General features: G+C 38.2%; 1 protein-coding gene across 1 annotated transcript in view; it reads left to right on the forward strand.

The window, feature by feature from the left end:
* LOC138711949 (fatty acid synthase-like) overlaps nt 1-27727 on the forward strand; it is a 147644-nt gene that overhangs the window by 97037 nt on the left and 22880 nt on the right. The window contains exons 31-36 of the mRNA XM_069843256.1: nt 30-354; nt 2037-2192; nt 8722-8934; nt 13116-13399; nt 17615-17872; nt 22068-22310. Coding sequence (XP_069699357.1) covers nt 30-354; nt 2037-2192; nt 8722-8934; nt 13116-13399; nt 17615-17872; nt 22068-22310 — 1479 coding nt within the window. The remainder of the gene's footprint in view (nt 1-29; nt 355-2036; nt 2193-8721; nt 8935-13115; nt 13400-17614; nt 17873-22067; nt 22311-27727) is intronic.

Genomic DNA, 27727 nt, shown 5'->3' on the forward strand with positions numbered 1-27727 from the left:
ACTTTTATATTGGAGTGCGGCTCTCACAGGTGTTGCAGGACAGCTTGCTTTCGAATCAGACTGAGGCCAGCTTCACTGCCTCTGTGGGCCCCAAGGCGCTTGCCACTCGCCTGCTGGATAAGTTTTCTCGCCAGATGTGTCCGCTGCTGCAGAAATTCGTGGTGTTCTCGAGCGTCTCGTGTGGGCGTGGCAACGCTGGACAGGCCAACTACGGCATGAGCAACTCAGTGATGGAGCGGGTGTGTGAAGCAAGGGTCAGGGACGGCCTGCCAGGGCTGGCTGTGCAGTGGGGCGCTGTGGGAGATGTGGGGCTGGTGGCAGAGATGCACGAGGACCACAAGGAGCTAGTTATAGGTACCTCACATTACATAATACTGCTTGCCCAACAAATCCCCATCATCATCTCATATTGTGGGTGTAGCGTAGACCAGCCTGCCATGGCGAATACTGGGCAGTAGCAGTAGTAGTAGTATATCAGTAATAGTAGCAGTAGTATTAGCAGCAGTAGCAGTTGTGGCAGCAGCAGTAGTGATAGTAGCAGCAATAGTAGTGGTAGTAATAATAGTAATACCTACAGCTAAGGTCAGTAGGCCTTCTCTTCCGCCCAGCCAGCTAATGGTAGTAATAGTAGTGTAGTAGTAGTAGTAGTAATAGTAGTAGTAGCAATAGTAGCAGCAGTGGTAGTAGTAGTAGCAGTAGTGGTATAGTAGTAGTGGTAGTAGTAGTAGCAGTAGTGGTAGTAGTAGTAGTAGCAGTAGTGGTAGCAGTAGTAGTAGCAGTAGTGGTAGTAGTAGTAGCAGTAGTGGTATAGTAGTAGTGGTAGTAGCAGTAGCAGTAGTGGTAGTAGTAGCAGTAGTAGTAGTAGTAGCAGTAGTAGTAGTATTAGCAGCAGTGGTAGTAGTATAGTAGTAGTAGTAGTAGTAGCAGTAGTATAGTAGTAGTGGTAGTAGTAGTAGTAGTAGTAGCAGTAGTAGTAGTAGCAGTAGTAGTAGTAGTGGTATCAGTAGTAATAGTAGTAGTATAGTATTAGTGGTGGTAGTAGCAGTAGTGGTAGTAGTGGTAGTAGTAGTAGCAGTAGTGGTAGTGGTATCAGTAGTAATAGTAGTATAGTATTAGTGGTGGTAGTAGTAGTAGCAGTAGTGGTAGTAGTAGTAGCAGTAGTAATAGTAGTAGTATAGTATTAGTGGTGGTAGTAGTAGTAGCAGTAGTGGTAGTAGTGGTAGTAGTAGTAGCAGTAGTAGTAGTGGTATCAGTAGTAATAGTAGTATAGTATTAGTGGTGGTAGTAGTAGTAGTAGTAGCTGTAGTACCGTAGCAGTGGTAGTAGTATAGTAGTAGTAGTGGTAATAGTAGTATTAATGGTAGTAGTAGTAGTAGTAGTGGTGGTAGTAGTAGTAGTGGTAGCAGTAGCAGCAGTAGTAGTATAATAGTAGTAGTGGTAGTAGTAGCAGTAGTAGTGGTAGTAGTAGTATAGTGGTAGTAGTGGTAGTGGTAGTATAGTAGTAGTAGTAGTGGTAGTAGTAGTAGCAGTATAATAGTAGTAGTAGTAGTAATATTAGTAGCAGTAGTAGTAGTAGTGGTGGTGGTAGTAATAGTAGTAGTAGTAGTAGCAGCTGTAGTAAGTGGTGGTAGTAGTAGTAGTAGTAGTAGTAGTAGTAGCAGTAGTAGTAATAGTAGCAGTAGTAGTAGTGGTAGTAATAGTAGTAGTGTTGGTGGTGCTGGTAGTAGTAATAGGAGTAGTAGTAGCAGTAGTAGTAGCAGTAGTAGTAGTAGTAATAGTGGTAGTGGTGTATTTAATTAATGATGCTTTCAACTACATAGGTTATTTGCATGACATTTCAATATGTCTGAGAAATAGCCAAGAAATTCTATTGTTGCATTGGCTTTGAATGAGTTGGGTTAGTTGAGATTGTTTGATTTGGGCGTTTCGTTACGGTTATGTTAAATTATATCTCACAGTTTTACGTTACAGTAGGTTGTGTTGCCTGCACTTTGTAGTCTGTCAGATGCACTGCACAGCTCTGACTGATGTTGCAGGTGGCACGCTACAGCAGAGGATCTCGTCGTGTCTGGAGGTGCTAGACGTGCTACTGGCCCAATCCCATCCTGTGGTGGGCAGCATGGTGGTGGCAGAGAAGCGAGCAGGCAGGGGCAGCTACAAAGACGTTGTGGAGTGTGTGAGCAGCATTCTGGGTGCGTACAGTAATCGGCAAAACAGCACAAGTCCACTGGACTGCAGCATCAGGCACATGAAGTTACAGTGCCTTCCTTGTAATAGAGTGCAACCAAGCTGATAGATAACATATAGGAAAGGAAAGCTAAGCTTCGTCTTTTATGCCTGTGATGAGATGATCAGGTAGCCTCAAGTAAATGTATAAAGTCATATTTTGAGGTCTAAGTGCAGTAAACTTCCTGTTGGCACATTTATTCTTTTGCGGTTTAATGAGTCAAGCCGCCTTTTTGTGTTACTCATGTCCTGGGAGAGGTATTCGAGCCACACATAGAAAATGACGTGGAAAGCAGTAATGTACTGTAAAACTCCGAAGAAGTTGCAGCTAACAATGCAAAACAAAGGCTCAGCCCTTAAGTTCTGTTGCTTCATAATAACACGTTACTTTGGCTCATTCGACCTATAACTGCTGGAACATATTTCCCACGACTCGCACCTCGTCCAAGCATCATGAAAAGATTTCTTTCCTGTCAGAATCTTGACAGTGACTATTAGAGGAGGGGAGTGCGGACTACTGTAGTCACATGCAGAGACTTCTATGCACAAAATGCAAAGCCTGTATACCTTATGAGCAGCATTCTCATGACGGCATACGGTGTATGAGGACTTAAGTTTTTAATGGAACGTATGGAAAAGAGAAAATGTTGACCATATGGAGTCATGGTATGGGTGCCTAAGTTTTGTTCATGGAAATCTATATTTTTAGACGGACATTTGTACTAGTTGATCATAGATCATCTTTGGTGTTCTTAATATATCTTCTTAAGTGTTCATAAACATAAATGATCCACCTCTATAGTGCTGGACTCCAGAACCATATACAAAAGAATGGTTCAAAGAAACTTAGTACTATATATTGTATCTTTTTATACAAAACAATAATGTAATTTTATTGTTTCAACAATAGTCACTTTATAATTTAGTTTAAATACTCCCGTCAACAATGGGATTTCCACTCCACACAATAACACAGTATTCGTTATTGTACTCCACCGACGACAATGACAATTTACTTGGATTATTGAGAACAACAATGAACTGTTAATCTTAACTAATGTTCACAAAGCACTATTTACAAATCAGAATTGTCAGTTCCCAGTTCACAGTTCGTTTGCCTTGGCTAGTTCTTCTAGCTCAGTCACTCGAGTTCACAGTATCTCCAACCCCAGACCTTCAGAGACAGTCCACTGAACTTCGAACTCAAGTCCCCCCAACTGCGGTCCACTGCACTCGAACTCAGGAGGACTTCGGACGCTCTCACAGCTGCGGACACACTCAAGTCGAACTCCGGTCTCGAAGCTGGCTTGCTGTCCAACGACTACAACAACAACAACTGCTGCTCACTTGCCTCTCTTCTTTTATAACCAAACCATAGTTTCCAGAGAGTACGGTGCTGGAAATTTCTACTGATGTGCGGAAGATGGCACCTCTCGAATTCTCTGGATTTTTTCCCTCAGTCGCAGGCGCATTACTCCTCTCCTCTCTACACCACAGCACATGCCCTAGGAAGCAGATGCGCGTGCAACTTCATTTGTCGTGTTGCCCCATCCTTCCACGCGCGCTCTGCCGTCTGTGGGATGCGTGATCGAGTCTCAATATTATTATGATGTACCGAAGAACATATGATATTTCCGTGCAGAAATTCTGCGTCATCATATGATGAAAGATGAGTGGACAGAGAAATTTCTCTCCGGCACTGGGATTTGAACCCAGGTTTTCAGCTCTATGTGCTGACGCTCTATCCACTAAGCCAGACCGGATTCCCATCCCGATGTCGGATTGAATCGTCTTAGTTTAAGTTCCACCTCTTGGGTTCCCTCTATTGACCTAACCTCATGCACTGCGTCATATATATGTCTCTCCGTACACACATACACTTGCGTACTCTGTGTATTTCCTGTAGTGAATTGGCTTCCTTTCACTGTAAACACACTGCAATGCCACAGGCCTGATCATGACAAGTGTGCATCTACTGTGACAGCTTCACGTGTTCTTCTTTAAATCAACTTTGTTTTACAATTAAAAGGTAAAGCGAAACAATTTCTTTACTTTAACATGAAAACATCCATTAAAGGGACACTTATGTGAGTTTTAAAACTTCTACAATTTTCGTCCAAAATTTTTTAATTTTAAACTACATAAAAATGCCTACAGTACTATGATGTGTACAAAATTTGGTGACATTAGGGCTAATAGTTTTGAAATTGTATTTTATGTTGACATTACTAAAAAGACCCCTTGCACCACAGTTTTCAAAATTTGTAGTTCATATTGGCTCAAGAGGTTGAAAATAGTCATGGGAATATAAATTAATTAGCATTTTTCTTAGTTGCTCATTTTACGACGCTTTATCAACTGCTATGGTTATCTAGCATCTGAGTAAGATGAAGGTGATAATGCTAGCAAGATGAGTCTGGGGTTCAGCATTTACTCTTAATGGGTTGAGGGAAAATCCTAGAAACAAGCTCAACCAGGTAACATGTCCCAACCAGGATTTGAACCCAGGTCCGCTGGTTTCACAATCGTATGTGCTAACCATTATTCCACAGTGGTGGAAATTAGCTTTTTGAGCTCAGTCTAAATAGACAGTCACAATAAATTTTTAAGTGAATTTACATAATTTTTAACCATTATTTCACCATAAAATCCCCTTAAGTGATGGTCGGAGTGGTGGAGAGAATATATTTCAAGAGAGAAAAATATGGAATGGGTCATATCACAGTATAGAGAACATACAGTAAAGACACCTAAGCCTTTTCGTGGGAACAAATTCTGAGTGCGCATGTCACGAAACCGGGTGTATTATCTGGAACCTCCACCAGATGGATCTGCATCTACGACAGGCTGGCATAATTTAATATTAACTGAAAACATTCATTACTCATCTTTTAACAATTTTAAAGAAAGTAGGCAAAGGAATGGCAATATAACCATAATAATAATTACTTACGTATGCGATCATCTTGAAAATATTCACTAATTGACGCTAACGTTGAAGTCACTGTTTGAGGCTTATGTTGGTGAAATTGATCCAAGTACAACATAATACATCATGGCGTCCGTTGCGGTGAAGTGCGAACATGAACGTCAACAATGGATATAAGTATTTTGACTTCCTAGCGACATAATATTAATGATAGATAATATACATACAACATTATTCGTATTACTGACCAATAAAATAAATAAATAAATATTTAACTAATATTTTGATAGTGGTTTGATACTAGCGACATAGTTGGATTCATTGAGAACTAGACCTTACTGAGCTTGAATTTAGTACCAACAACATCAAAGGTGCCGACAAGAGTTGTCCCTACTGATTCTTCTTATACTGTGGTCATATGGTCAGGAGGAAAATTATCATAATAGCACTGCTTACGAGCATATAGAGTGCATGTAGTGTAGGTTTTGCTGCTCTCTGACATGTGCCATATGAGTAGCCTATCTCCTGGTTTAATCGGCGCAGCGATTTCTTCGGTGAGTTCACTAACCTTTCTCGAACATCGTCCACACAAGCTTGAGGCATTGCAGCTCTAGATTTTCCACTCATGCTGAGAAGCGAGCCAGTTGTCTCCAGCTTCCTCACTTTGACAAAATTGTTGGCCTGGTTGGAACATTGCATACATTGAATTCTGTTCTAAATGCCCGTTGCGTTTTAACTAAGAAATTTATCATCCTGTACGTTTTCAGCACACGCCGTCGAAGTGAGGACCGCATGTTTGCGATATTACAGCAAACTAATCACTGCATACCAGAGTGCTGCATTGGAGTTAAATCGCTCGCTTGAACTCGGTCGAGTGTCGCACGCTCGAGTGAGATACGATCTGTCGTGATACGCTCGTAATAAATAGAAGCACAGTACAAGGTCATCTCACCGACATGTCTTATCTTGTATGGAAGGCGACAGATAAGATACACATATGTTTTGCTCACACGGTAAAAATAAGGCTTTATTTTCTGTGTTTATGACAAACGACTAATGGAACAATCTAATGGAACGTACGAAAACAGTAACATGAAGTTATAAATAAAATACTATGAAAAACTTCGATATACAGTTATTATTGTTAATTAATAATTATTCTACATTTAATTTACCACATATATAATATGATAGGTCCATATATAGTGTTCCGCCTATATACTGCGACAATGTAGAAACGTTTTACAAAATATTATTGATATAGCAGTAGATTAATAACAATATTATAGTCCCGACACTGTTATTGCCGGCGTGACTCCGCCTCTTTGCTTACGTCTTAGAAAGTGAAGGCTCTATAAAGTCTATGTAGGTAGTATCATTCGCCATTTTTGTTCTTACGTTGCCGAGCTACCATACGAGGAATCTATTTGCAACACTGTTAAACATTATCATGTCGTAACTCCTATGATAATAAATCAAACGCACTGTAATTCAGCAAATAATTGAGCGGCAAATAACGTCCTCGTGTGCTTTCTGCAAACGCCAACTAAAGAGCTAAAATGGCGGGCGATTATATTAAGTATTTATCGAGCCTTAAGAAATGAATCAGCGAATCACAAGACGCACACGTTTAAATGTAGCCGACCTGCAACGCGATTGGCTGCCGGAAATTAGAGCGACGGGACTATAGTATTGTATTGTATTGTATTTATTCATTCCCTGTACAATCTATTACAGATTATAGGTTCGTCATTAGATACAAACACAAAATACAAACGCAAAAAATACACACACAGACACACACACATACACACACAAATAAGATTTATAGTATGAATTTAATTGATTTCTAGTATGATTTTAATTTTAACACTCTTAAGTTTTCAAAGAATAGTAAAACTACCAAAAGACACAATAAATAACAAGATATATAGTACATTTTCCGTTTACAAGACATTAAATAAATTAATTAACAGAGATTAGGTAAAAACAAGATAGTCCTACATTAGTAGAGGTAACATCACAGAAAATATAAAACGAATAATCATGCTGCACAACTGTTACAGATGCAAAGATTGATACACTAATTATTATTATTATTATTATTATTATTATTATTATTATTATTATTATTGTTATTATTATTATTATTACTACTACTAGAAAACTTGATACAATTCTTACATTATCGTGATTGTGTTGTCCGTTTATAATAATCGCATTTACATCCAATAACATCTATCAGATGTGGCAAAAACAAAATCACTCCTGTGTGGAAAAAGAAAAACATTTACCTACAATATTTATATTACATTTTAAAGCAAGTTTTGTAGTTGTACTATGGAGAGGTTAGTTAAACTCTGCAAAGTTCTGAAATGATACACAACTATGATGTTACTACACAGTTCATCACTGTAACAAGAACGAATGTCTAATGCTCGGCTTATACCATTCGAGGATTTATCGCTCGCGACAATTTTACCCATCATGCATGTGCGCTACCTATCGGATTATGCTATGAACTACTTGGTGCTCGAGCGAAAACGTCCGATGCAGACCTCTGCTGCATACATTCTGCAGTAATAATCAATATCAACAATGGACGACAATTGTGCCAGGGGTACCAATATAAATTCTCCTAGAACCACAGAGATCGTAGTATTCCAGTTCAAGTTTATACTAACTACGAAAAAGAAATTATAACTTATTAGGCTAAAATGGTAAAGGTTTATATGGATCGCGCTGTAGTGTGTCTTGCACACAAACACTCTCTCTTCCAGAGTCTATGCGGTATCTCACACGAAATTGCATTCACAACAATCACTGAATTGCACAACACACATGGCTTGTCTAACATAAAGGGGACTCAGGGAGCAGCACTGACTGGTGCACATGCCGAAGGTCAGTGAATCGGTAAACCAAACCAAGAACAAGTCTGTATTTTATGTGCATAATTCCAGGATAATTGACTTGCAGGTACTGAATATAAAGGAAATTGACAAACTGCATACAAGATATTCGCGTAGGCTTCTGCGGCTGGTGTAAATGGTGTGTGGACAAGCTTCAGGGTTTCTACCGCGTTGTCTTGGTGTTATTGGCTGACGTTTCGACCGCTGTGTTGCGGCCATCTTCAGAGCAGTTGTTGGATAAGGAAATAGTCTGCGCGCTCTTATATATATAGTAGTCTCGATGGGGGGAGTACTTGCTGTGATAGGTCGTAGGTTCTCCTGGCATCTGATTGGTCAGATGTCGAAACGTCAGCCAATAACACCAAGACAACGCGGTAGAAGCCCTGAAGCTTATCCACACACCATGCATACAAGATATACCTATATACAGACAGACAGGTAGGTGACATGTCAAGAACCACTTAGAGGTGCTGAAAACGTGCATTTCCGAGAATATTTGACATTTTCTAACTTAAAGATGGAAATTGTAGATTTTCTTCACAGAACACATCCAGGACAGTGAACGAGAGTAAAGGAGAGGAGACACTTTTCTTTATCCACAGATGCTTTCCATCAAAAGATGGCCATGTGTTTCTACTTTGAGTTGTATGCTGGCAGGCATTCGAGACCTGAAGACCGTCAGCCATACTACGACGCTGGCAGAGCTGGGGATGGACTCCATGACGGCCGTGGAGATCAAGCAGACCCTGGAGCGCGAGTTTGAAGTGCTGCTCACAGCGCAGGAGATCCGGAGCCTCACGTTTGGTCACCTGGAGAAGATCGCCGCCGACAGGAAGCAGGCCAAGAGTGCGAGAGAACAGGAGGCTCAAGGTACACTAACAGTGCATTCCAACATCTGTCAGCAGATATGAGAATGTTTGTAGTCATAAACAACATATAAGATCTGATTGAGAATACTGGTGCTGAATTCTCTTTCAGTCTTCACATTTTGCATACTGCAAATCAAGATTTTCAGGTATAACTCCCTGTAAAGTTGATTTGAATAATTTCGAGGGAAAAATTGTTCCGGAGCCGGGTATCGAACCCGGGACCTTTGGTTTAACGTACCAACGCTCTACCACTGAGCTACTCGGGAACTCTAACCGACACCGATCGTTAACAGAAAACCACAATTTAAGTCACACGGAGTTAGTGTGCACTCGAAGTTGGTTGCTTGACGGTTGTCAGCCCACTTTGAGGTCTGTGGATATAGAGGGAAAAATTGGATCGGTGTCGGTTAGAGTTCCCGAGTGTCTCAGTGGTAGAGCGTTGGTACGTTAAACCAAAGGTCCCGGGTTCGATACCCGGCTCCGGAACAATTTTTCCCTCGAAATTATTCAAATCAACTTTACAGGGAGTTATACCTGAAAATCTTGATTTGCATAATACACGTCACTGTTCGTTAACAGAAAACCACAATTTAAGTCACACGGAGTTAGTGTGCACTCGAAGTTGGTTGCTTGACGGTTGTCAGCCCACTTTGAGGTCTGTGGATATAGAGGGAAAAATTGGATCGGTGTCGGTTAGAGTTCCCGAGCAGCTCAGTGGTAGAGCGTTGGTACGTTAAACCAAAGGTCCCGGGTTCGATACCCGGCTCCGGAACAATTTTTCCCTCGAAATTATTTTGCATATTGTTTGTTGTGATCTGAGCAGAGCTGAGTGCTGTGGCACTACAACTAGACGACTCACATCTGTCATGGAGTGAACTGACTACACTACTGACTTTCTTGAAAGTATTCTGTCTGATAAAGTTACAGGAGAATGGAAAAAGTTACACAACGTAGAACTGCACGCATTGTATTCTTCACCTGACATAATTAGGAACATTAAATCCAGACGTTTGAGATGGGCAGGGCATGTAGCACGTATGGACGAATCCAGAAATGCATATAGAGTGTTAGTTGGGAGACCGGAGGGAAAAAGACCTTTGGGGAGGCCGAGACGTAGATGGGAGGATAATATTAAAATGTATTTGAGGGAGGTGGGATATGATGGTAGAGACTGGATTAATCTTGCTCAGGATAGGGACCAATGGTGGGCTTATGTGAGGGCGGCAATGAACCTCCGGGTTCCTTAAAAGCCAGTAAGTAAGTAAGTAGGGGAGAGTCGGGTAGTATCGGACATTGGGTAATATCGGACAGTGAGTTTCTTTCATGTACCACACGAAGATAGTACCTGATTGACATGGTTACGTAACTGTGATGTCGCATAGAGAAACGTAACCATGTCATTCAGGTACTACCATATGGTGGTAGAGGAAAGAAACGCACTGTCCGATATTACCCGATGTCCGATACTACCCGACTCTCCCCTAAGTAAGTAAGTATTTTGTCTGATAAACGAAAGTAGTCTTAATCGAGCAACAAATGACGGAGTTATGTCCATGATGTTAAACCATAATGTTATGAAAAAAGAAAAAAAATGACACCCTACATGGGCAGGCCTACTAGTGTATGAGGTTGGTTATAACTAGACTTTCAATTTATATGCGCTAAAAGTGTCCAAAACGTACATGCATCTATGTTGGAAAAATCTTTTAAATATGCGCTGAAATACTTTAATACTTCTTTCGTATTTCGGCATTACAAAATGCACACGGAACTGACTGTAACATCTTGCAGCATGTGAACTAGGCATTATATGAACAAGTGACAATGCATTATGCTGCAAGATGCGATTTGTACTTCCCCAATAACTTCTGAACATCACGTGAAGTCGACACATGCAGCTCTAAGATCAGTGGTAGACATTCATTATGGATTCTTATTGCTAATAAGGAGAACTGCATATAGAAATTGTAAATAATAGTATTATTATGCTTTAAAACTTTTAGTATATGCACGATACATGCCAAAATAATAAGCTGAGCAACAATACCATAAATATTCAGTTATTATGGTTTAAAAACTCTGATATCATGCATAGAAGATATGTTAAAATCTTGAAATATGTAAAATTACTGCACCGTTCTGGTAAATATGCATTTATATGTATTATTATTATTATTATTATTATTATTATTTATTATTATTATCATCATCATCATCATCATTATTATTATTATTATTATTATTATTATTATTATTATTATTATTATTATTTATTATTCAAATGACATGAACATAACAATTTTACTTGTAGCTTCCCAGTGTCTCCTAGCTAGTGTATTTTTCGTTATTTATTTATTTATTCATTTTTTGCACATATTCCACATAAATAATTTGGGTACCTACCATTTGCCTCCCACACAACATGCAATTTTACATGGATTATCAAAGAAGAAGGTGTGTTATGGAAGAGTAGATATCATGCATTTGCAGCTCTTTGAAATATAAAATGTCCGTAGTACAGATTTATTAACTGGCTTCATAAAAGTGAATTTTAAAAGTAATTGATTCCATTAAAGAAAAACATTTGTGAAAAATGTGAAAATTTTAGGGACATTTTTTCCACACTTAAAAACAACATTACTATTATGTACTTTCATCCTGCCGAAGGAATTTGTTTAATTCCACTTCTAAGTTGGTTTAAACAAGTGTTCTTATAATGTCTGTGTGAGCCATACAATGAAAATAATGCTTTTGTGCGACATCGTGCGTATTTGCTTGGTTTCCGCACAAAACCAATCCGCAGATAGTCTAAGATTCCACATTCAGTATTCCCAACCTAACACACATAACAATTTCCCTCTTCTTACCGCTTAAGTGACATATTGATTTTACTGCTTTAGGCTTTTAACATATTATTTTTAGAGACGTTCAATATAGTAATAATTATAAATTGGAAACTTACCACTGCAATTTCACCTAAATTGCACTGTTAATTATTGTTTTTAAATACTTGTTTTAAGTTCGCATTTATAGACTGGGGGGGGGGGGGGAACAGACGTATATCACGGCCTGCTGGAGTATAGTAAACACAGAAAACATTTTAAAGCAACAATGTTGAAGATAGATATTTTTGTTTTACAAATTTGCCGTCATTGAACAGAAACCAAGATGGAAATTTCATTGCAACTAATTAGAAATTCCTCTTTCAGGTATGTAATCAACTATCTTCGCACAAAATAATGTACGATACACGAGCGGTATGTTTTCTTTCAATTCTCGGAAATTAAAAAAGCTCAACTACGTTTCACTTTTTCAAACTTTTCCTCGAACATGAAAACTTCAACATACCGCTCTTGTAACGCATATTACTATTGTGCTGCTATTTACCGTAACTTTGTTTTTAGTATTTCCGATCCTATATTTCACAGTAAGTATTGTCCAATCTTTACGAAATTTTGCAGGCACATAGTTACCATGCCCTAGATCAGTGTGACCAACTCTCGTGCTCTTTGTGCAAGAGCACTCTTCGGTGTGCACAAGCGGTATGCGAGAGCAGATTGTCCCATTGTTTGCAATGCCAATATTGCTCTTGTTTGCACGTGAGTGCACACAATTCTTTGTAAGAGCAGCTGATTGTTCACTACTGCCCTAGATCAATTCTAAGTGTTGATTTTGTATAAGTTCGCTTTTGTCCCAAATAATAATTTGTGCTGTTGCCAAATTAAAAAAAATATATATAAATTTTGAAGGCAATAATTACAAAACTGAAGGATATATTATAGAAAAAATTATGCTGGGAGTGATTTCTTTAACTATTCTGAACTACGTATTAAAATTTGATAAACCTAGAATTAAATTTCACTAAAAAATACAGAGTGCCCGAAAGTACTAAAAAGTAAGAAGTAGAAAGCTAAAAAAAATCAATTACTTTCAAATATTAGTATCTCAATACAATGCCAATGGCAACAAACAGTGAAAATTTGGTTGGAATCTCTAAAATAGAAAAAATGTTTTGAAAGTTATCAGAGTGTCCCCTTAAAGAAATTATTATACCTCAATATTTTACTTTTTAAAAGATTCTTCGTCTGAAAATCTACCATCCTTCTCGAGATTTGAACCTGTGATATTTGAGTTTAACCCCTGCAAGACGCATCTGATGATGGTGGTGATTGGTGATTACAGATGCAGCATTGAGCGACAGTCCAGACCTGTTTCAAAATATGCGTCTGTTGATACGAGAGATCGGAGATGAGCAGACTGCAGCCCAGACCATGATGCGAATGGACGGGGATGTGGAGGGCGTGGAGGACACACGGCCGACACTGTTCATGTTGCCGGGTGTGGATGGTATGGCGGTTGGCCTGCAGCCCCTGGCTGCGAACCTGGACTGCCAGGTGTGGTGCCTGCAGCTGGGCTACGTCAGTGAGCAGCAGACAGTGCAGGACATGGCGCACTCCCTGCTGCCTGTACGTCAAGTACCAACTAGAAGTTTGCTTTATAATCAGCTACAATCGCACATATTTAACTGTTTGCTTATGTATTTATTTACCTGATTCAATATGAAAAACTTATCAGATTACCAGGAAACAATTGGCATTCATACAGTCCTCTCTGCAGATTGAAAACTCAAAAAAGTTTCATATCCATGGTTCAGGAATTAAAACAGAAAATCAATATCCCGAATTTAAAAGAAAACTTACAGATTAAACCAAACCCTTTAACTCTATTAAATAGAATATAATCTAAATCAGAAGTAAACACTGAAATACTGAAACGATTGTCTTTAGAGACAATTAATATTAGGTACCCTCCACAAACCTGGCTTCATTTATACACTGACGGATCCTTGATCTCCAGAGAACAAGGTGCCGGTCCAGGTGTTACGTGCTGTCTCTTCTCATTTTATAGATCTCTTGGATATGGAACAACAAGTTTTGATGGAGAAATCGTTGCAATAAGTGAAAGTCTCAGGAATCTTCTATGCCACATCAATAAATTTAAGAATGCAGTTATATTGTCAGACTCCAAAACAGCTATTCTATCAATAGTCTCTAAACACACACCTTCATCTCAAACAGCAGAAATAACTAAAATGCTCTCTCAATTAGTATCACTCAATAAAAAAATTGTATTCCAATGGATACCAGTGTTGTTTTCTAATGCCAGGCGTTTGACAATAAAGTCATTTGACCTCTTGCACTCCAATATTTTTCAAAGATATGTGAAAATGGCAAGTTGTAGCCGATTTAAGTGAACACCATATTTTAACGTTTTGGTGGCTGCTTCATTCACACACAACCCCCAGAATGTCTGGAGGACCACACCTGCTGTTGGTCGACGGGTCCATTGGACCTAGCTGGGAGATCTTGTTGATCACCAGCTTCCCTCCTTAAGCCACTGGAGGACGATTTTAGTGCCATAGCAGGTCAGCACTAGGAACAGAAAAGTAGAAAGAGGAGGAAGGAAAGGGAAATGAACCCCTAGGCCTCGAATGCTCTAATGCCGTTGGGGTCGAAGAAAGTAAGAGTTCAGTCAGAGGACTGGATAGGAAAGGGTAAAGAGGGAATTAGGTATTGAATAGAGGAAAATTATACCAAATTCAGTCATTAACTCATCAAGCTGACCAGTGCTAATTGATGAGTAGCCCCTCCCTTGTAAATTATGCTTACTAACAGCTGCACCACGGGAAGGTAGGGATGGGACGTTGGGTATTTGTCCAGGTTGGTTCCTTAAAGCCTTCAATGGGAAGGATTAATGGCTCTCCCCTCTGTATCCGACGGATACCCTTTTGCAGCATAATAATCATAATAATCACAATAACAGCAACAACAGTAATAATAATAATAATAATAATAATAATAATTTTTATTATTACCATTATTATTATTCTTACCATTACCACCATTATTATTATTATTATTATTATTATTATTATTATCTTGTTGTTGTTGTTGTTGTGTAGTGCCTTGCATCTGGCAAAGAAGTCATTAGCAGTCGTGCTTTCCAATACTTTTGAACTGTAGTTTCTTCTGATCTTAATGCTTCACAGGTCTTCTTTCATTTCTGCTGGATCGTTACACAGGACACATATGGGTGAAGCTGAGATACCTATTCTGTAGAGATGACTTGCTAGACAGTCATGATTTGTCAATAGTCTGAAGGCTGCAACTGCTGTTTTCCTTGGTCTCTGGGGGATTATATCTGGGTTGGAAAGTAGTGTAATCCATTTTTTGTCTTTAGCATTTGATTCTATTTCTTGTAGGTATGAATGAGAAAATTTTGTAGTGATCAAGCGTTTTATTGAGGAATATGAGAAATTAAATTTAGACTTTTGTTTTATTGTTGTGCCTTTCTTGGCAAGTGTGTCTGCGGTTTCATTCCCCATGACTCCACAGTGTGCAGGAATCCATTGGAGACGGACAATCTTATTAACTTTTTGGAGTTGTGTTAACATTTTGTAGCATTCTCTTATTTTTGTTGACTTCTTTGTAGCATTGGAACATATTCCCTGAATTGCAGCTTTAGAATCTGAAAGAATTACTGTCTTGTTATATTTATTTAAGGGAAGATTTAATAATTGTCGGAGAGCCTCTATTTCACCATCATAATTTGTTGTGTCTCTGCCAACAGAATGATAAAAGGAAAAATGTGTACATGTAACCCCAGCTCCAGTAAGGTTTTCTGTGGTGGATCCATCGGTATATATGTGTAGCCATTCTTCTGTAGGGTATCTAGTATTGATCGTTTCTATTATTATTATTATTATTATTATTATTATTATTATTATTATTATTATTATTTTTATTATTATTATCATTATTATTATTATTATTATTATTATTACTATTATAATTATAGAGGAATAAGTTTATTGAATGCAGGATATAAAATTTATGCAAATATTTTGAAAAACAAACTCAATAAACATTACGACAATATTATCAGTGAGGAACAAAATGGTTTTCGTCGAGGAAGATTCTGTTGTGATGGATATTTTGCATTGAAATTACTGGTTGAAAAACATAGAGAATTTAATCTAGAAACGCATATGGCATTCATTGACTTTAAAAAGGCTTTTGATAAAGTTAATCGGAATAAATTACTTCAGATTTTGGCAGATGATCAAGTGCCTCAACAGATTATACAAAATATTTACAACATATATAAAACAACCATCATAGCAATTCGAAGCAACAATAAACTTTCACAATGGCGACCCATTTATAGTGGAGTACGACAAGGCTGTGGTCTTTCACCACTTCTGTTCATTATATATATATAAATAGAATCATTCAAGATTGGCGACAGACACGCCATGGATTTATTCCAATTAATCGAAATTTGCAGCTTGATTTAGTTCTCATGGCATCAACTGAAGATTATTTACAATATTCAGTACACAATTTAAATATGGTCAGTGAAAAATATAACACGGAAATTAATATTGAAAAAACGAAAATCTCATTTTGTGGGAAATTCCCTGTACCAAGTAAAATCTGTTTGAATAATAAAATAATAGAAAGAGTAAATACCTTCACTTATCTTGGCTATACACTATCACCTTATGATGAAGTAGATATTGCTGAAAAAATATGTAAATATAACAAAACCATGGGTATCATTAATAAAATCATGAAACCTTCACTAGTACAAAGACACACAAGAATAGGCTTGTATAAAACCTTAGCACAGCCAGTATTAAGCTATGGTAGCGAAGCGTGGACTGTGAAGAATAAAGATGTCAGTAGAATAACAGCAAGTGAGATGAGGTTTATGAGAGCAACAGCTGGATATAATCGCTGGGATCATAAAAAAAAATGAGGACATAATGCAAGAACTTCAAATAGAACCCATTATGCAGTTCATCAGCAAATATCAACTTCAGTGGAAGGGTCATCTCGAACGAATGAATCGATGCAGAATTCCAAAAGCACTGTTTCATTACCGTCCGTATGGCAAAAGATCTCTAGGCCATCCAAAGAAGAGATGGACTGAAAATTCTAGTTTGAGACCGTAACAGGCCACTTGGCCTAATACTTGTTAGGAAGACGACGACGACGACGATTATTATTACTATTATTATTATTATTATTATTAATTTATTTTATTTACTTATTTATTTGGAATATTGACATTTTATAAAGCAATGGCTATCCCAGTGTTGACATATGGCTCTGAAATTTGGACATTAGCCAACCAGCAATTAAAATGATTGGAAGCAAAAATCTATAATTAAGGACCGATTTTTAAAAACTTGCTAACTGCAAAATTTGCAAAATTGAAATTCTGGTGGATTCGTTAACATAAAACAGGCCTCTACACAATGTTAAAGTTATCTTAGTAAAATTCGATTATTTCTCTTCATTATAGTGTGTCAAAGTGTGATGGTTGCACCTATAACCTACTTGTTTCCATTCAGTTTTTTGTCTCTCCTGTAAAATTTAGTTTTTTCAGTTCGCAAGTTTTGCAAAAACGGACCTCAATTTCTAATTGTGAGGTCTAGTTTATATAACTCCACTACATTTTTTTACAGAGTAGCATATTGCAACGTCATTTAGTCTAGGTAGTAAGCCTACTTTAAATCCTCTTAAGCGCTACTTGTTGCCACAGATTGAAATTCCACATCCTAATTGATGCCACGAACCTGTTATGTGGTTTTGATGTAGTTGTTCTGTTGGCAGCACATCCGCAGCCATCTCCCACCCGGGGCGCCGATCAACCTGCTGGGCTACTCATTCGGGGGGCTGCTGGCCTTGGAGCTGATGCATGCTCTGGAGCAGGAGGGCCGACGGGGCCAGCTGTTCCTGCTGGACAGCTCTCCATCCTTCATGCGAGCCTTCCAGCAGAGCATGGTGGGGAGCGACCTGCAGAACAGCATACTCTGCATGTTCCTGAGCATGCTCGCACCCACAGAGTCCACGCTGCAGGTCACCCAGCAGGTACAGAACCGGGATCTACTTTAATACAGTCAGTAATTATAGATGTGCAGGGTCACGATTTTAGAGGAAAACACATTGGGTCGATTTCTAAACCACGGACGAAATCGTAGTTCCAAACCTCGGCATTTAAACCGCGATCGAGGTCTGAATCCTTGTGCGATTTCTAAAACGAAGTCGAGACGCGGCTTAAGAAGAAACTGAGGTTCGTGGATTTTATACAGGGTGTTTAAAAAATACGGGGCATAATTTCAGGTATGTATTTCCCACATGTAGACAATCAAAATAGTTCATTACAACATGTGTCCGGAAATGCTTTATTTCCGAGTTATGGCCTTCACAACATTGAAATTCACCGGAACGTTTTTCTTTCCACAGGTCGTTGTTATTACAGACGATGTTCAAAATGTCCGCCTCCTGCTTGAATACAGACCTCACATCGATGTCTCATTGACCTGCGAACACGATTCCACACTCCAGGAGTATTGCATATGTCCTCAGAACATGCCACAATTCGATTTCGAAGGGATTCCAAATCAGGCACCGGAGACGAATAAACCAATGATTTTAAATGGCCCCACAAGTAGAAATCGAGAGGGTTCAGATCAGGTGAGCGTGGAGGCCAAGCAATTGGGCCACCTCTACCTATCCATCGATCAGGAAACCTTCGATCCAAGTAGTGAATGTAACCTTCACCTCGGAATGAACTGTCAGAGTACCCTCTTAATGTCTCCTTTGACGGCAACGACCTGCGGAAAGAAAAACGTTCTGGTGAATTTCAATGTTGTGAAGGCCATAACTCGGAAATAAAGCATTTCCGGACACATGTTGTAATGAACTATTTTGATTGTGTACATGTGGGAAATACATACCTGAAATTATGCCCCGTATTTTTTAAACATCCTGTATATGGCAACGCAGCTAATAATCGATTTTTATTCCTGTAAACAGTCGATATTAAAAAGAAATGAACATCGGGATTAATATTTTTATTGAATTGCAGTAAGTCACATTCTTTTGTTCTCAGCTAAGGTATTGTTATAGTTACTAATTTACAGTATATAATTATGTGCGTTTAAAATACTAGCATTACTTAGTATTTAATAGGGATCGGAGTATTAGGGACCGGTACCAGAATAATATTGACCAAATAATTACCACAAGTCAAGCGTTTATGTTGTAGTTTATCATTTGTTCGTAACTAGTAGCAACATTAACTACCTGAAAACCCGGTTCTGAGGAATTAATAACCTGAATATTAACTGGATTAAATTTCAATTGAAACTAAAATGTAGTATGCTTCTATTTTCACGTATAATAGGTTAGTACTACGTGGAAAGGCCCAGTAGCATAAAACTTAAAATAAGAAGACAAAATCACTTTTGTTTCATATTCTTGTAGACCCACATCATTTTCGAGTATTAAATGAAATGTCCAAAACTACTGTAAAGACTAAGAATTAAGATATATCGTCTATTAGGCATAAAGGTATAATTAATATAAAATAATATTATATCATACTTCCCTCAAAGCAACAAGAAGGTGTCAACCCGTCGCCTCTTGCACTTCGTTGCAGATTATTATTTAGCATTCTTGCTTAAATTTTGCGTTGATTCCTTCGAAAATCGAAATATTCGCCTGAAATCATCGTCGTTATATAGTTACAAAGGATTATTCCTGTCTCTCATCACTCTAATCCGAGATTTAATACTCGTAGACACAAATTTTCCTTTGATAATCTTCCAGCTGATCTACTGCCTCCATCTTGCATACATGAAGCCGTGGTTTTAAACCTGCCCCAGCCGTGGTCTCTGCTTCAGACCATGATTTTGAGCCATGGCTCAGAAAAATGAAAAAGACCTCGTTTTATAAATCCAGACGCAGTTTAATGCCATGGTCGTGGTCTAGTCCTCGTTTTAGAAATCGCCCCATTGATTTAGTTTTCGAGGGGAAAGTTCGAAATCGCTGCTGATTGAATTTTCTGTTCCACACCTTCACTCAACTCCGCTTTCGAGCTTCAAATTTGACCCTGTATCTTCAGACACATCATTTTAAAGGGGATAATGAACCTAATCCGTCCACCAAAAAAAAATTCGGTCCATCCATTTCTGAGACAGAGCCAGAAACGTATCGTTGAATGAATTAAAGTTCCGTTGATATCAAATCGTGCGCACTAGAAAACAAATCTGTTTGTTTGTCTGGCATGGCTGGAGTTCCTGTTGTCGCTGAATTGTCCGGCATTTTCTTTATTAACTTTATTTATTATTTACACACACATTAACAGGAGCATTTCTCTTAAATGTTGGACTGTCCCTTTAAAATGTAGGGCTTCGAGCTTCCTTGCCCCCACAGTGTGACCAGTGATTGTGGAGACACTCTGTAAACCCTGATAATTTCTTAACAAATACAGTGAAACCTGTTCAAATCAGAACCTGAATAATTCGGAATCCTGTCTATTTTGGAACAATTTATTGGGCCCATCGAAATTCGTATGTATTATGTATAATTTTTCCTGAATAAAATGGAAACTGCCCAACGCGGAAACTGCCTGCTACTGTTCAAAACGGAAATAATATTTTGGACACACTGCTTTAATGTAAACTGTATTTTGAAACAGCATGTAATTTCAAGCAATACCGGTATACGAAATATGTAGGTCACTAAGCTAAAAACAAGTTTGCTTTGCAAAATTTTTAGAGAGTACGAGGGTGTGTTGGCCTGTCGTAATAAACTTTATTACCCTGTTGACTAGGCAGACGAGTCCCTTCAAAGGTTTTCAATGCTTCACACCCGTATACTGTCGTAGCTGGACAGAGCACAAGTGTAGTGATTTGCTGGTAAAAAAAGAAGTTGCGTAAAATGTGGCATTAACATTAAGTGATGAAGTGAAAGTTATCGAGTTAAAGGAAAATTAGAAACAAAGTCTATGTGAAATAATGTTGAAGTACAGTTGTGGAAGACTCAGGTGTGACACTTTAAAAAATAAAGATCATAATGAGCGAGTGGCTTGCAGCCAATATTGGTGACATGAAAGGAACCAGAAAGCAACTGTTTATGTGGAAATAAGTGAACTGTTGTGGGAGTGGATTCTTCATGACCTTTCAAAGAGCAAGCCAATTTCTGGATCTATTCTGCAAAACAAGTCAATGAACTGGCAAAGAAATTAGATAAACCAGAATTCAAGGCTTCTAGTAGATGGCTCCTAGTCCAATTAATTAATAATGTGCAGTGATATGCAGTACAGTATGATAGTATAGTGTTAGGTATTAAATTGAACGAGATTAGTGAAGTTTAGTAGTGTTTAATTAGATTAGATTAGACTAGATTAGATTAGATTAGATTAGATTAGATCTTTATTAGCCGAATAGAATTACAAGCATTCATAGCGTCGTCAGTACACAAGAAAAATGACATAACATACAATATAATACAAAAATAGACTTAATTCTAAATAAATTTAACAGTTTAATATTACGTGACAAGCTTGATCTTCAATCTCCACTGTTCTATCTAGTATCTTCTCTTTTTGCTTTTCCCTGCCTTTTCTTCAACTCTGAGTTACCTGAAACATAAATGGTCAAGGGCAGTATCAAGAAACGTTAAAGTCTAAAATTTTTAATTTAGATATTCATTTGTGCAAAATGGCATATGTGTCAATAAAATGTTCTTTACCTCTTTTTTTAATTTTCTTATGTTAAGTTCTTTGATTTTCTGTGGAAGTTTATTATATAAATTGCTGCCTCTATGTGATATGCTGTTAAGACTTCTGGTAAGCCTGTGGTAATTCAGATGTATGTTTTGGGATGTTCTGGTGTTATACTCATGATAGGTTGAATTTGTTTTAAAGGAATCTATGTTTTGATGAATAAAGCACACTGTTTCTAAAATGAGTGAGTTACGATAACATTTATACAGAAAATGAGATTTTAATCAATATGATTCACCAACGGAATAAGCGAAAAAAAAGCTGATTTAATGTGAATGGTATTAAACGGAATATTTTGTACTTCTTGCAGTTTGCGGCATGCCATTTTGTTTTTCATGTATATGAATGATAACGAATTCCATTTTAATTTCAAATCTGAATAATTCGGAAACCTGTCCACAACGGAAAAAAAAATTAGGACCATGTCACTTCCGTTTTGAACAGGTTTTGCTGTATTTCTTGTCTGTTACTTCTTGTAATATCTTTCTGCAGTTGTACGAAGAAATCAAGCCGTTAAATTCGTGGGATGAGAAGGTGGAACAGGGCATCGCCTTCATGAAGACACGGCAGCACAGTGTGGAACACCTGAAGGCAGCCGGCACCTCCATCTACCTGCGCTGCATGGCCGTCCCGAGCTACGAGTGGCTGCACAGCGAACACGTCCAGTCGCAGACCACGCTGCTTCGACCTCAGGTGCTTCCCTTCGCTATGGACGACGACTACGAACTCTCTAAGGTGAGGAAATCCAACATGTAGGTGTAGTTGGTAATTGTCTAGTTTGTAGGATCTGATTTTCTGTACATAGTGCGGTTACTGAAAAACAGGATTGATAATGATTGCAGTATGGACAATCTGTGCAGTGAAGTTAGTTAGTAAACACTGTTACTGCTAATTTTAAGTAAATACTTGCTTTCTAGTGATAAAACATTTCAGTATGTACTACTGCTTATTAGTAAGTATTGCAACTTTAATAAAGTACTGGTATAATTATTATTAATTCATTGATTCTAGTTCACATTAACAGCGTCCCTCAGCAGCACATGAGGGAAAGGTCGGTGGATCTAAATAATATCTATTTAGTCCTCCCGTCTAGGTCCGAAGGACCCGTTGACCAACAACAGGTGCGGTCCCCCTTGCATAATGGGGTTTAGGTCGGGTGATGTAACTGCCACATTGTAATAACTGGTGCCCGTTAAGAAAACAGTTACATGAAAGCCAAAAGTATTGGAAAGCACGACTGCTAATGGCTTCATTGCCAAATGCAAGGCACTAGACAACAACAACAACAACAACAACAGTTCACGTTAACACTTTGTTAAAAACATAAAATTGCTTAGTCACACGTTAAAAAGTGTTAAATTTTTTTTAAAAAAGGTTATATACCTTGGACAGATCGCCCGTTTCGACGCAATGTTGCGTCTTTATCAGTGTCTCCTGAACTACTGGTGATCTTGAATTCTGCAATTTGCATTCGTCAGTTGTAGGGGTGGGGGTGTGTTGCTCTTATGGTGGGGGCTGGTTGTTTGTGTGTTATGACGTATCATGACATCGAAAATAAATAAATAATAAATAAATTGTTAACTGCCTCCCATTGGAGGTAGCCCAGAAGGACTCAGTATACTCTCTTACATGAATTTTACAATATTAAATGTGTACATAAATTTTGTTGAAAGAAAATTAAAATAAACATATATGAATTATAAAGTGAAGAAAAAAATTAAACGTAGTGAATATGATGACTCAGAATTTGGCAAGAGCGTTTCAAAACTGAAGTTGTGATGTCAGCAGTAAGTGTCTGTGGTAGTTCAAAAGTCTTCCTGAAGCGTTCAAAGAACTTGGGAATCACACCACGAGCTCCAATAAGAAGACCAATCACCTCAATGTCTTCAAGCTGGTATTTTGCTTTGAAGCAATCAACTGTTGGCAGATAAATGTTGATCTTTTCTTGATTGACATCCTCCGGCTGGCTACTCCCCGTTTCAATCCTCATGGTAGGATCAATTATATATCCTTTCTTGGTAGTCTGGGAATACGCTATGATGTCAATACGTCTAGAGGAGCCATTAGTAGCAAGGCAAAAAACTTCTTCTTCTACTATCCAAGACTTTTTTCTTAAAGCAGTTGCAATTAAGGATCGAACATGATGGTGTCTGGCATTTCGGAGGAGTAAACCTCTGTTACACTGACCTTGGACGTGGGCAAGGGTTTCAGTCTCCGGGCAGCCATGTTTGCACCAGGATCCGTCCAAAGAGCGACCAGGTACTCCTCTAACTGCTGCTAAATTGGCATTCATTTTGAGGCAGGTTGCCCATTCAGATGTAGATAGGCCAGACTTATTAAAAATCCAGGCGTTGGCTTTAGGTACTTGGCTGTACAATTCTACACCTCTGCCTCTTCCAGGCATTACTTTCCATGATTCGAATTCTGCTTTTCTTAATTCCTCTCTTAATTTCCTAGTCACAGATTTACGAAGTTCAACTGGACAAGGGAGACTTAGATGTTGGCAGGAAGAATTAAGTTCAGACATCAAAGGTCGCATACTATTTACATAAGGATTTTCATTTAATATTAAAGAGATGCAGATGTTGCAGTGTTGCAAGAACGCTTCCCATGATGCTCTTACTAGTCCCAAATCTCTGTATTTTTTGCTTGCATATAACATACTAGTAGGTGTATCAGATGGCAACATAAGTATTTGTTTAACAGAACTACGGATTAACTTGTCAATATCTTCTAAGAATGTTCCTGGTAACTGATGGATAGGAGCCATTTGTAATGGGTAGATCAATTTAGGTCATATATACTGGTTAACTCTAGCATTTCAAGGGTCCAATACAATCAGGGCTAAAATAATTTTAGAAGGAAAAATGATAGAACAAGTAAACAATTTTAATTATTTAGGCTGCAGTGTATCATACATTAAAAATGATGATGTAACAAAAAAGATTAATAAATTTAACTATATATGTGGAACAATAAAAAGAAACCTCAAACAAACTAGGACAGAAACGAAATTAAAATTTTATAAAGTAATGGGAGTGCCCATATTCCTATATGGCTCGGAATGTTGGACATTAAGAAAAAGTGAAGAGACAAAAATAGAGGCCGCCGAAATGCGATTCCTAAGGAGTATAGCCGGCTACACTTTGTTAGACAAAAGGAGAAATGATGACATAAGAAAGGAATTAGGCATCTTTAAACTAACAGAGAAGATACACCAATATAGAACTAAGTGGAGGGAACATGTGGAAAGAATGGAAGAATACCGCATTCCAAAACTGCTATTAGATTACAGACCAACAGGCAAAAGAAACATTGGCAGACCAAAGAAAAGATGGACTCAACAAATGTTTAATGCATGAGACCAGAACAAGCCTTTAGAGGCTTAAACCTTGACGATGATGATGATGATGATGATGATGGTGATGGTGATGGTGATGGTGATGATGATGATGATGATGATGATACTACTGGTTAACAATGTTGAGCTTTTGATCTGGGCGGAGCATGGAGGTGGATACTAAATTTTCCAAATCATTTTTCAGAGTTAACATAAATGCCTGTGGGTATTGAACTATAATTGTGTATTAAGTACTGTATATGTTGTGGGTATGTTATTGTATGTTTATATATTTATTCTTAAAGATGCGTTGTTGTTGTTGTTGTTGTTAACTAATGCTCAGTTTTGACATTGAAGACATAGGGGACGCTTATGCATGCTATGGCAGATCACCGTGCTGAAATGGGACTTCCTCCAATTTTGATTGATCTGTAACTCGGTCTCCAGAGCCTCATTTGTTAAAACAGGCTGCACCACGGGGAGGTGAAGATGGGAATTGAATAGGAGAAATTATGGATTGCACTTCACTGCTCCTTGAAACCCACTTAAAAATATGTGAATAAAAGTGTTTGCTTGTTTATTCCAGTAAATGCTGTGGAATATTCAAGTATGGTACAGATCATGCTTATGCTTATAGTTCACACATCATTCGCAGTTTTTTTGTACTGCAGCACTGCAAAAGTAGCAACATGTGACCATACCTTAAGACTACATTAACCTGCAGAAATATGTTGTTGTTTTCTAATGCCAGGCGTTTGACAATAAAGTCATTTGACCTCTTGCACTCCAATATTTTTCAAAGATATTATCATGACTAGCCACTGAAGCACAGATTTTGAGGTGTTCCGAATCCATTTCTTGGTTTGAGTTGCACAATGGGCAGTTAGGGGACTGATATATTCCAATTCTATGCAGGTGTTTAGCCAAACGATCATGGCCTGTTGCCAATCTAAATGCAGCTACAGATGATTTTCGTGGTAAATCGGGAAGTAACTGTGGATTTTGATGCAGAGAGTTCCATTTTTTCCCTTGGGATTGAGTTATCAAATTTTGTTTGTTGAAGTCTAAGTATGTAGATTTAATAAATCTCTTCACAGAGTAATACGTAGATTTAGTAACAGGTCTGTAAGTAGCAGTGCTGCCCTTCTTTGCTAAAGCATCCGCATTCTCGTTTCCCAGGATTCCACAATGGGATGGTATCCATTGGAAAACAATTCTTTTATTGAGTGATAATAATTGAGAGAGCATTTTAGTTATTTCTGCTGTTTGAGATGAAGGTGTGTGTTTAGAGACTATTGATAGAATAGCTGCTTTGGAGTCTGACAATATAACTGATGGTGAAATCATTGCAATAAGTGAATGCCTCAGGAATCTTCTATGCCACATCAATAAATTTAGGAATGCAGTTATATTGTCAGTCCTGCAGAAATATATTGTGCCTCATTTGACTTCTGGATAAAATTGCAAGTTAGAGGTGCATTCCTATCCTGATTTTATGTAATGAATATGTTCCTCACCACTACCACTAGCATCATTGATTGATTCCATTTTTATTTTTTCCAATTCAATTTCAAACGTGGCGCTGTATCTCGTGCATCTGGTTATGAAATGTAATTCTATCTTGTCTTGTTTGACAGTATTGCCAGGAGAAGGTGGACGTCCATTTGTTACATGTTGATCATGCGACAATCCTGGAGAACGAAGAGACGGCTGCTGTGATCAGCAGGAAGCTGGCAAGCAATAAATAGCTCGACACTCTTGCCAACAAGAAACTGGAACACCTAAAAAATTCCTGCCCAAATTTATGACCAAGATGACGCGTAGAGTTCAAGGCAGTACTTATTTTGAAGTTCTGTTTCCTTGTCAGACGTTGAAGGATTTTAAAAATCATTAGTACCAATCTGCTTAATAAGAATATTTCAGAAAAAATGAACTGTTCATTTCTCCACTCACTTTTCTTCCATTGTGTAGACACATGTTTTCACAAGTGTGAGGGAATGCAATGATCTCTTATCATCAAATTAGAAAAATGAGATCCAGAATCCAACAAAATGTCCCTTTTACGAGAAAGCTGTATGTAAAATTTACATAACAGCACAGTTTTTTCCAAAAACGTGAATGTCCAGGCATTTACAAGCCTCCTAAGAGAGTGTGGGATTGCATCCGTGGCTGATATGACTGATGACATCATTTCCACATCAGTTACATATCTTCCAATTGCTAACATACTATACAGAGTGTCCACAGAAAATCACCGTAGTCATATGTACATGACACCAGAAAGAGCACCTTCAATCAATCAATCTTCTTAATGTATCCAGCTGTTTGCTGACAATATAAAGTCCACTATAGTCCACTGCAGTCTATTCAGTTGTTGTTTTTCACGAGAAATGAGGGGTATTTTGATCGGTGTTCATTATAGATGCCTGTTGCTAGTAGCCAGAGTTGGGGTGTAGTCAATATATACTGCAGGGCTGTGTCTTCTGCAACTGGTACTGATGATTTTAATTTACTTCTTTTGTGGTTTATGGATGGACAGTATAGAAGAATGTGTTCCAGATCTTCATCATGATTATTGCACCACAGACAAGTAGGATTATCAGAAATGTGAAATCGGTGTAGGTACAATTGAGTGACAATGTGACCTGTTCTGGCTCTTGTTAAAAATGTTTGAACATGTCTGGGCAAGTTTTTGTACATTTTCAGGTCATTTGGTTCCTTTTGTACAGACTGTAAAATTTTTCGTTTGTCCGAAGAGAGCCAATTGTTGATCCATAGGTTTGTAAAATGAGACTTTACTGAAGCAAAAGCA

The sequence above is a fragment of the Periplaneta americana genome, chromosome 2 (genome assembly GCF_040183065.1).
Source record: "Periplaneta americana isolate PAMFEO1 chromosome 2, P.americana_PAMFEO1_priV1, whole genome shotgun sequence".
NCBI classification, from domain to species: Eukaryota; Metazoa; Arthropoda; class Insecta; order Blattodea; family Blattidae; genus Periplaneta; species Periplaneta americana.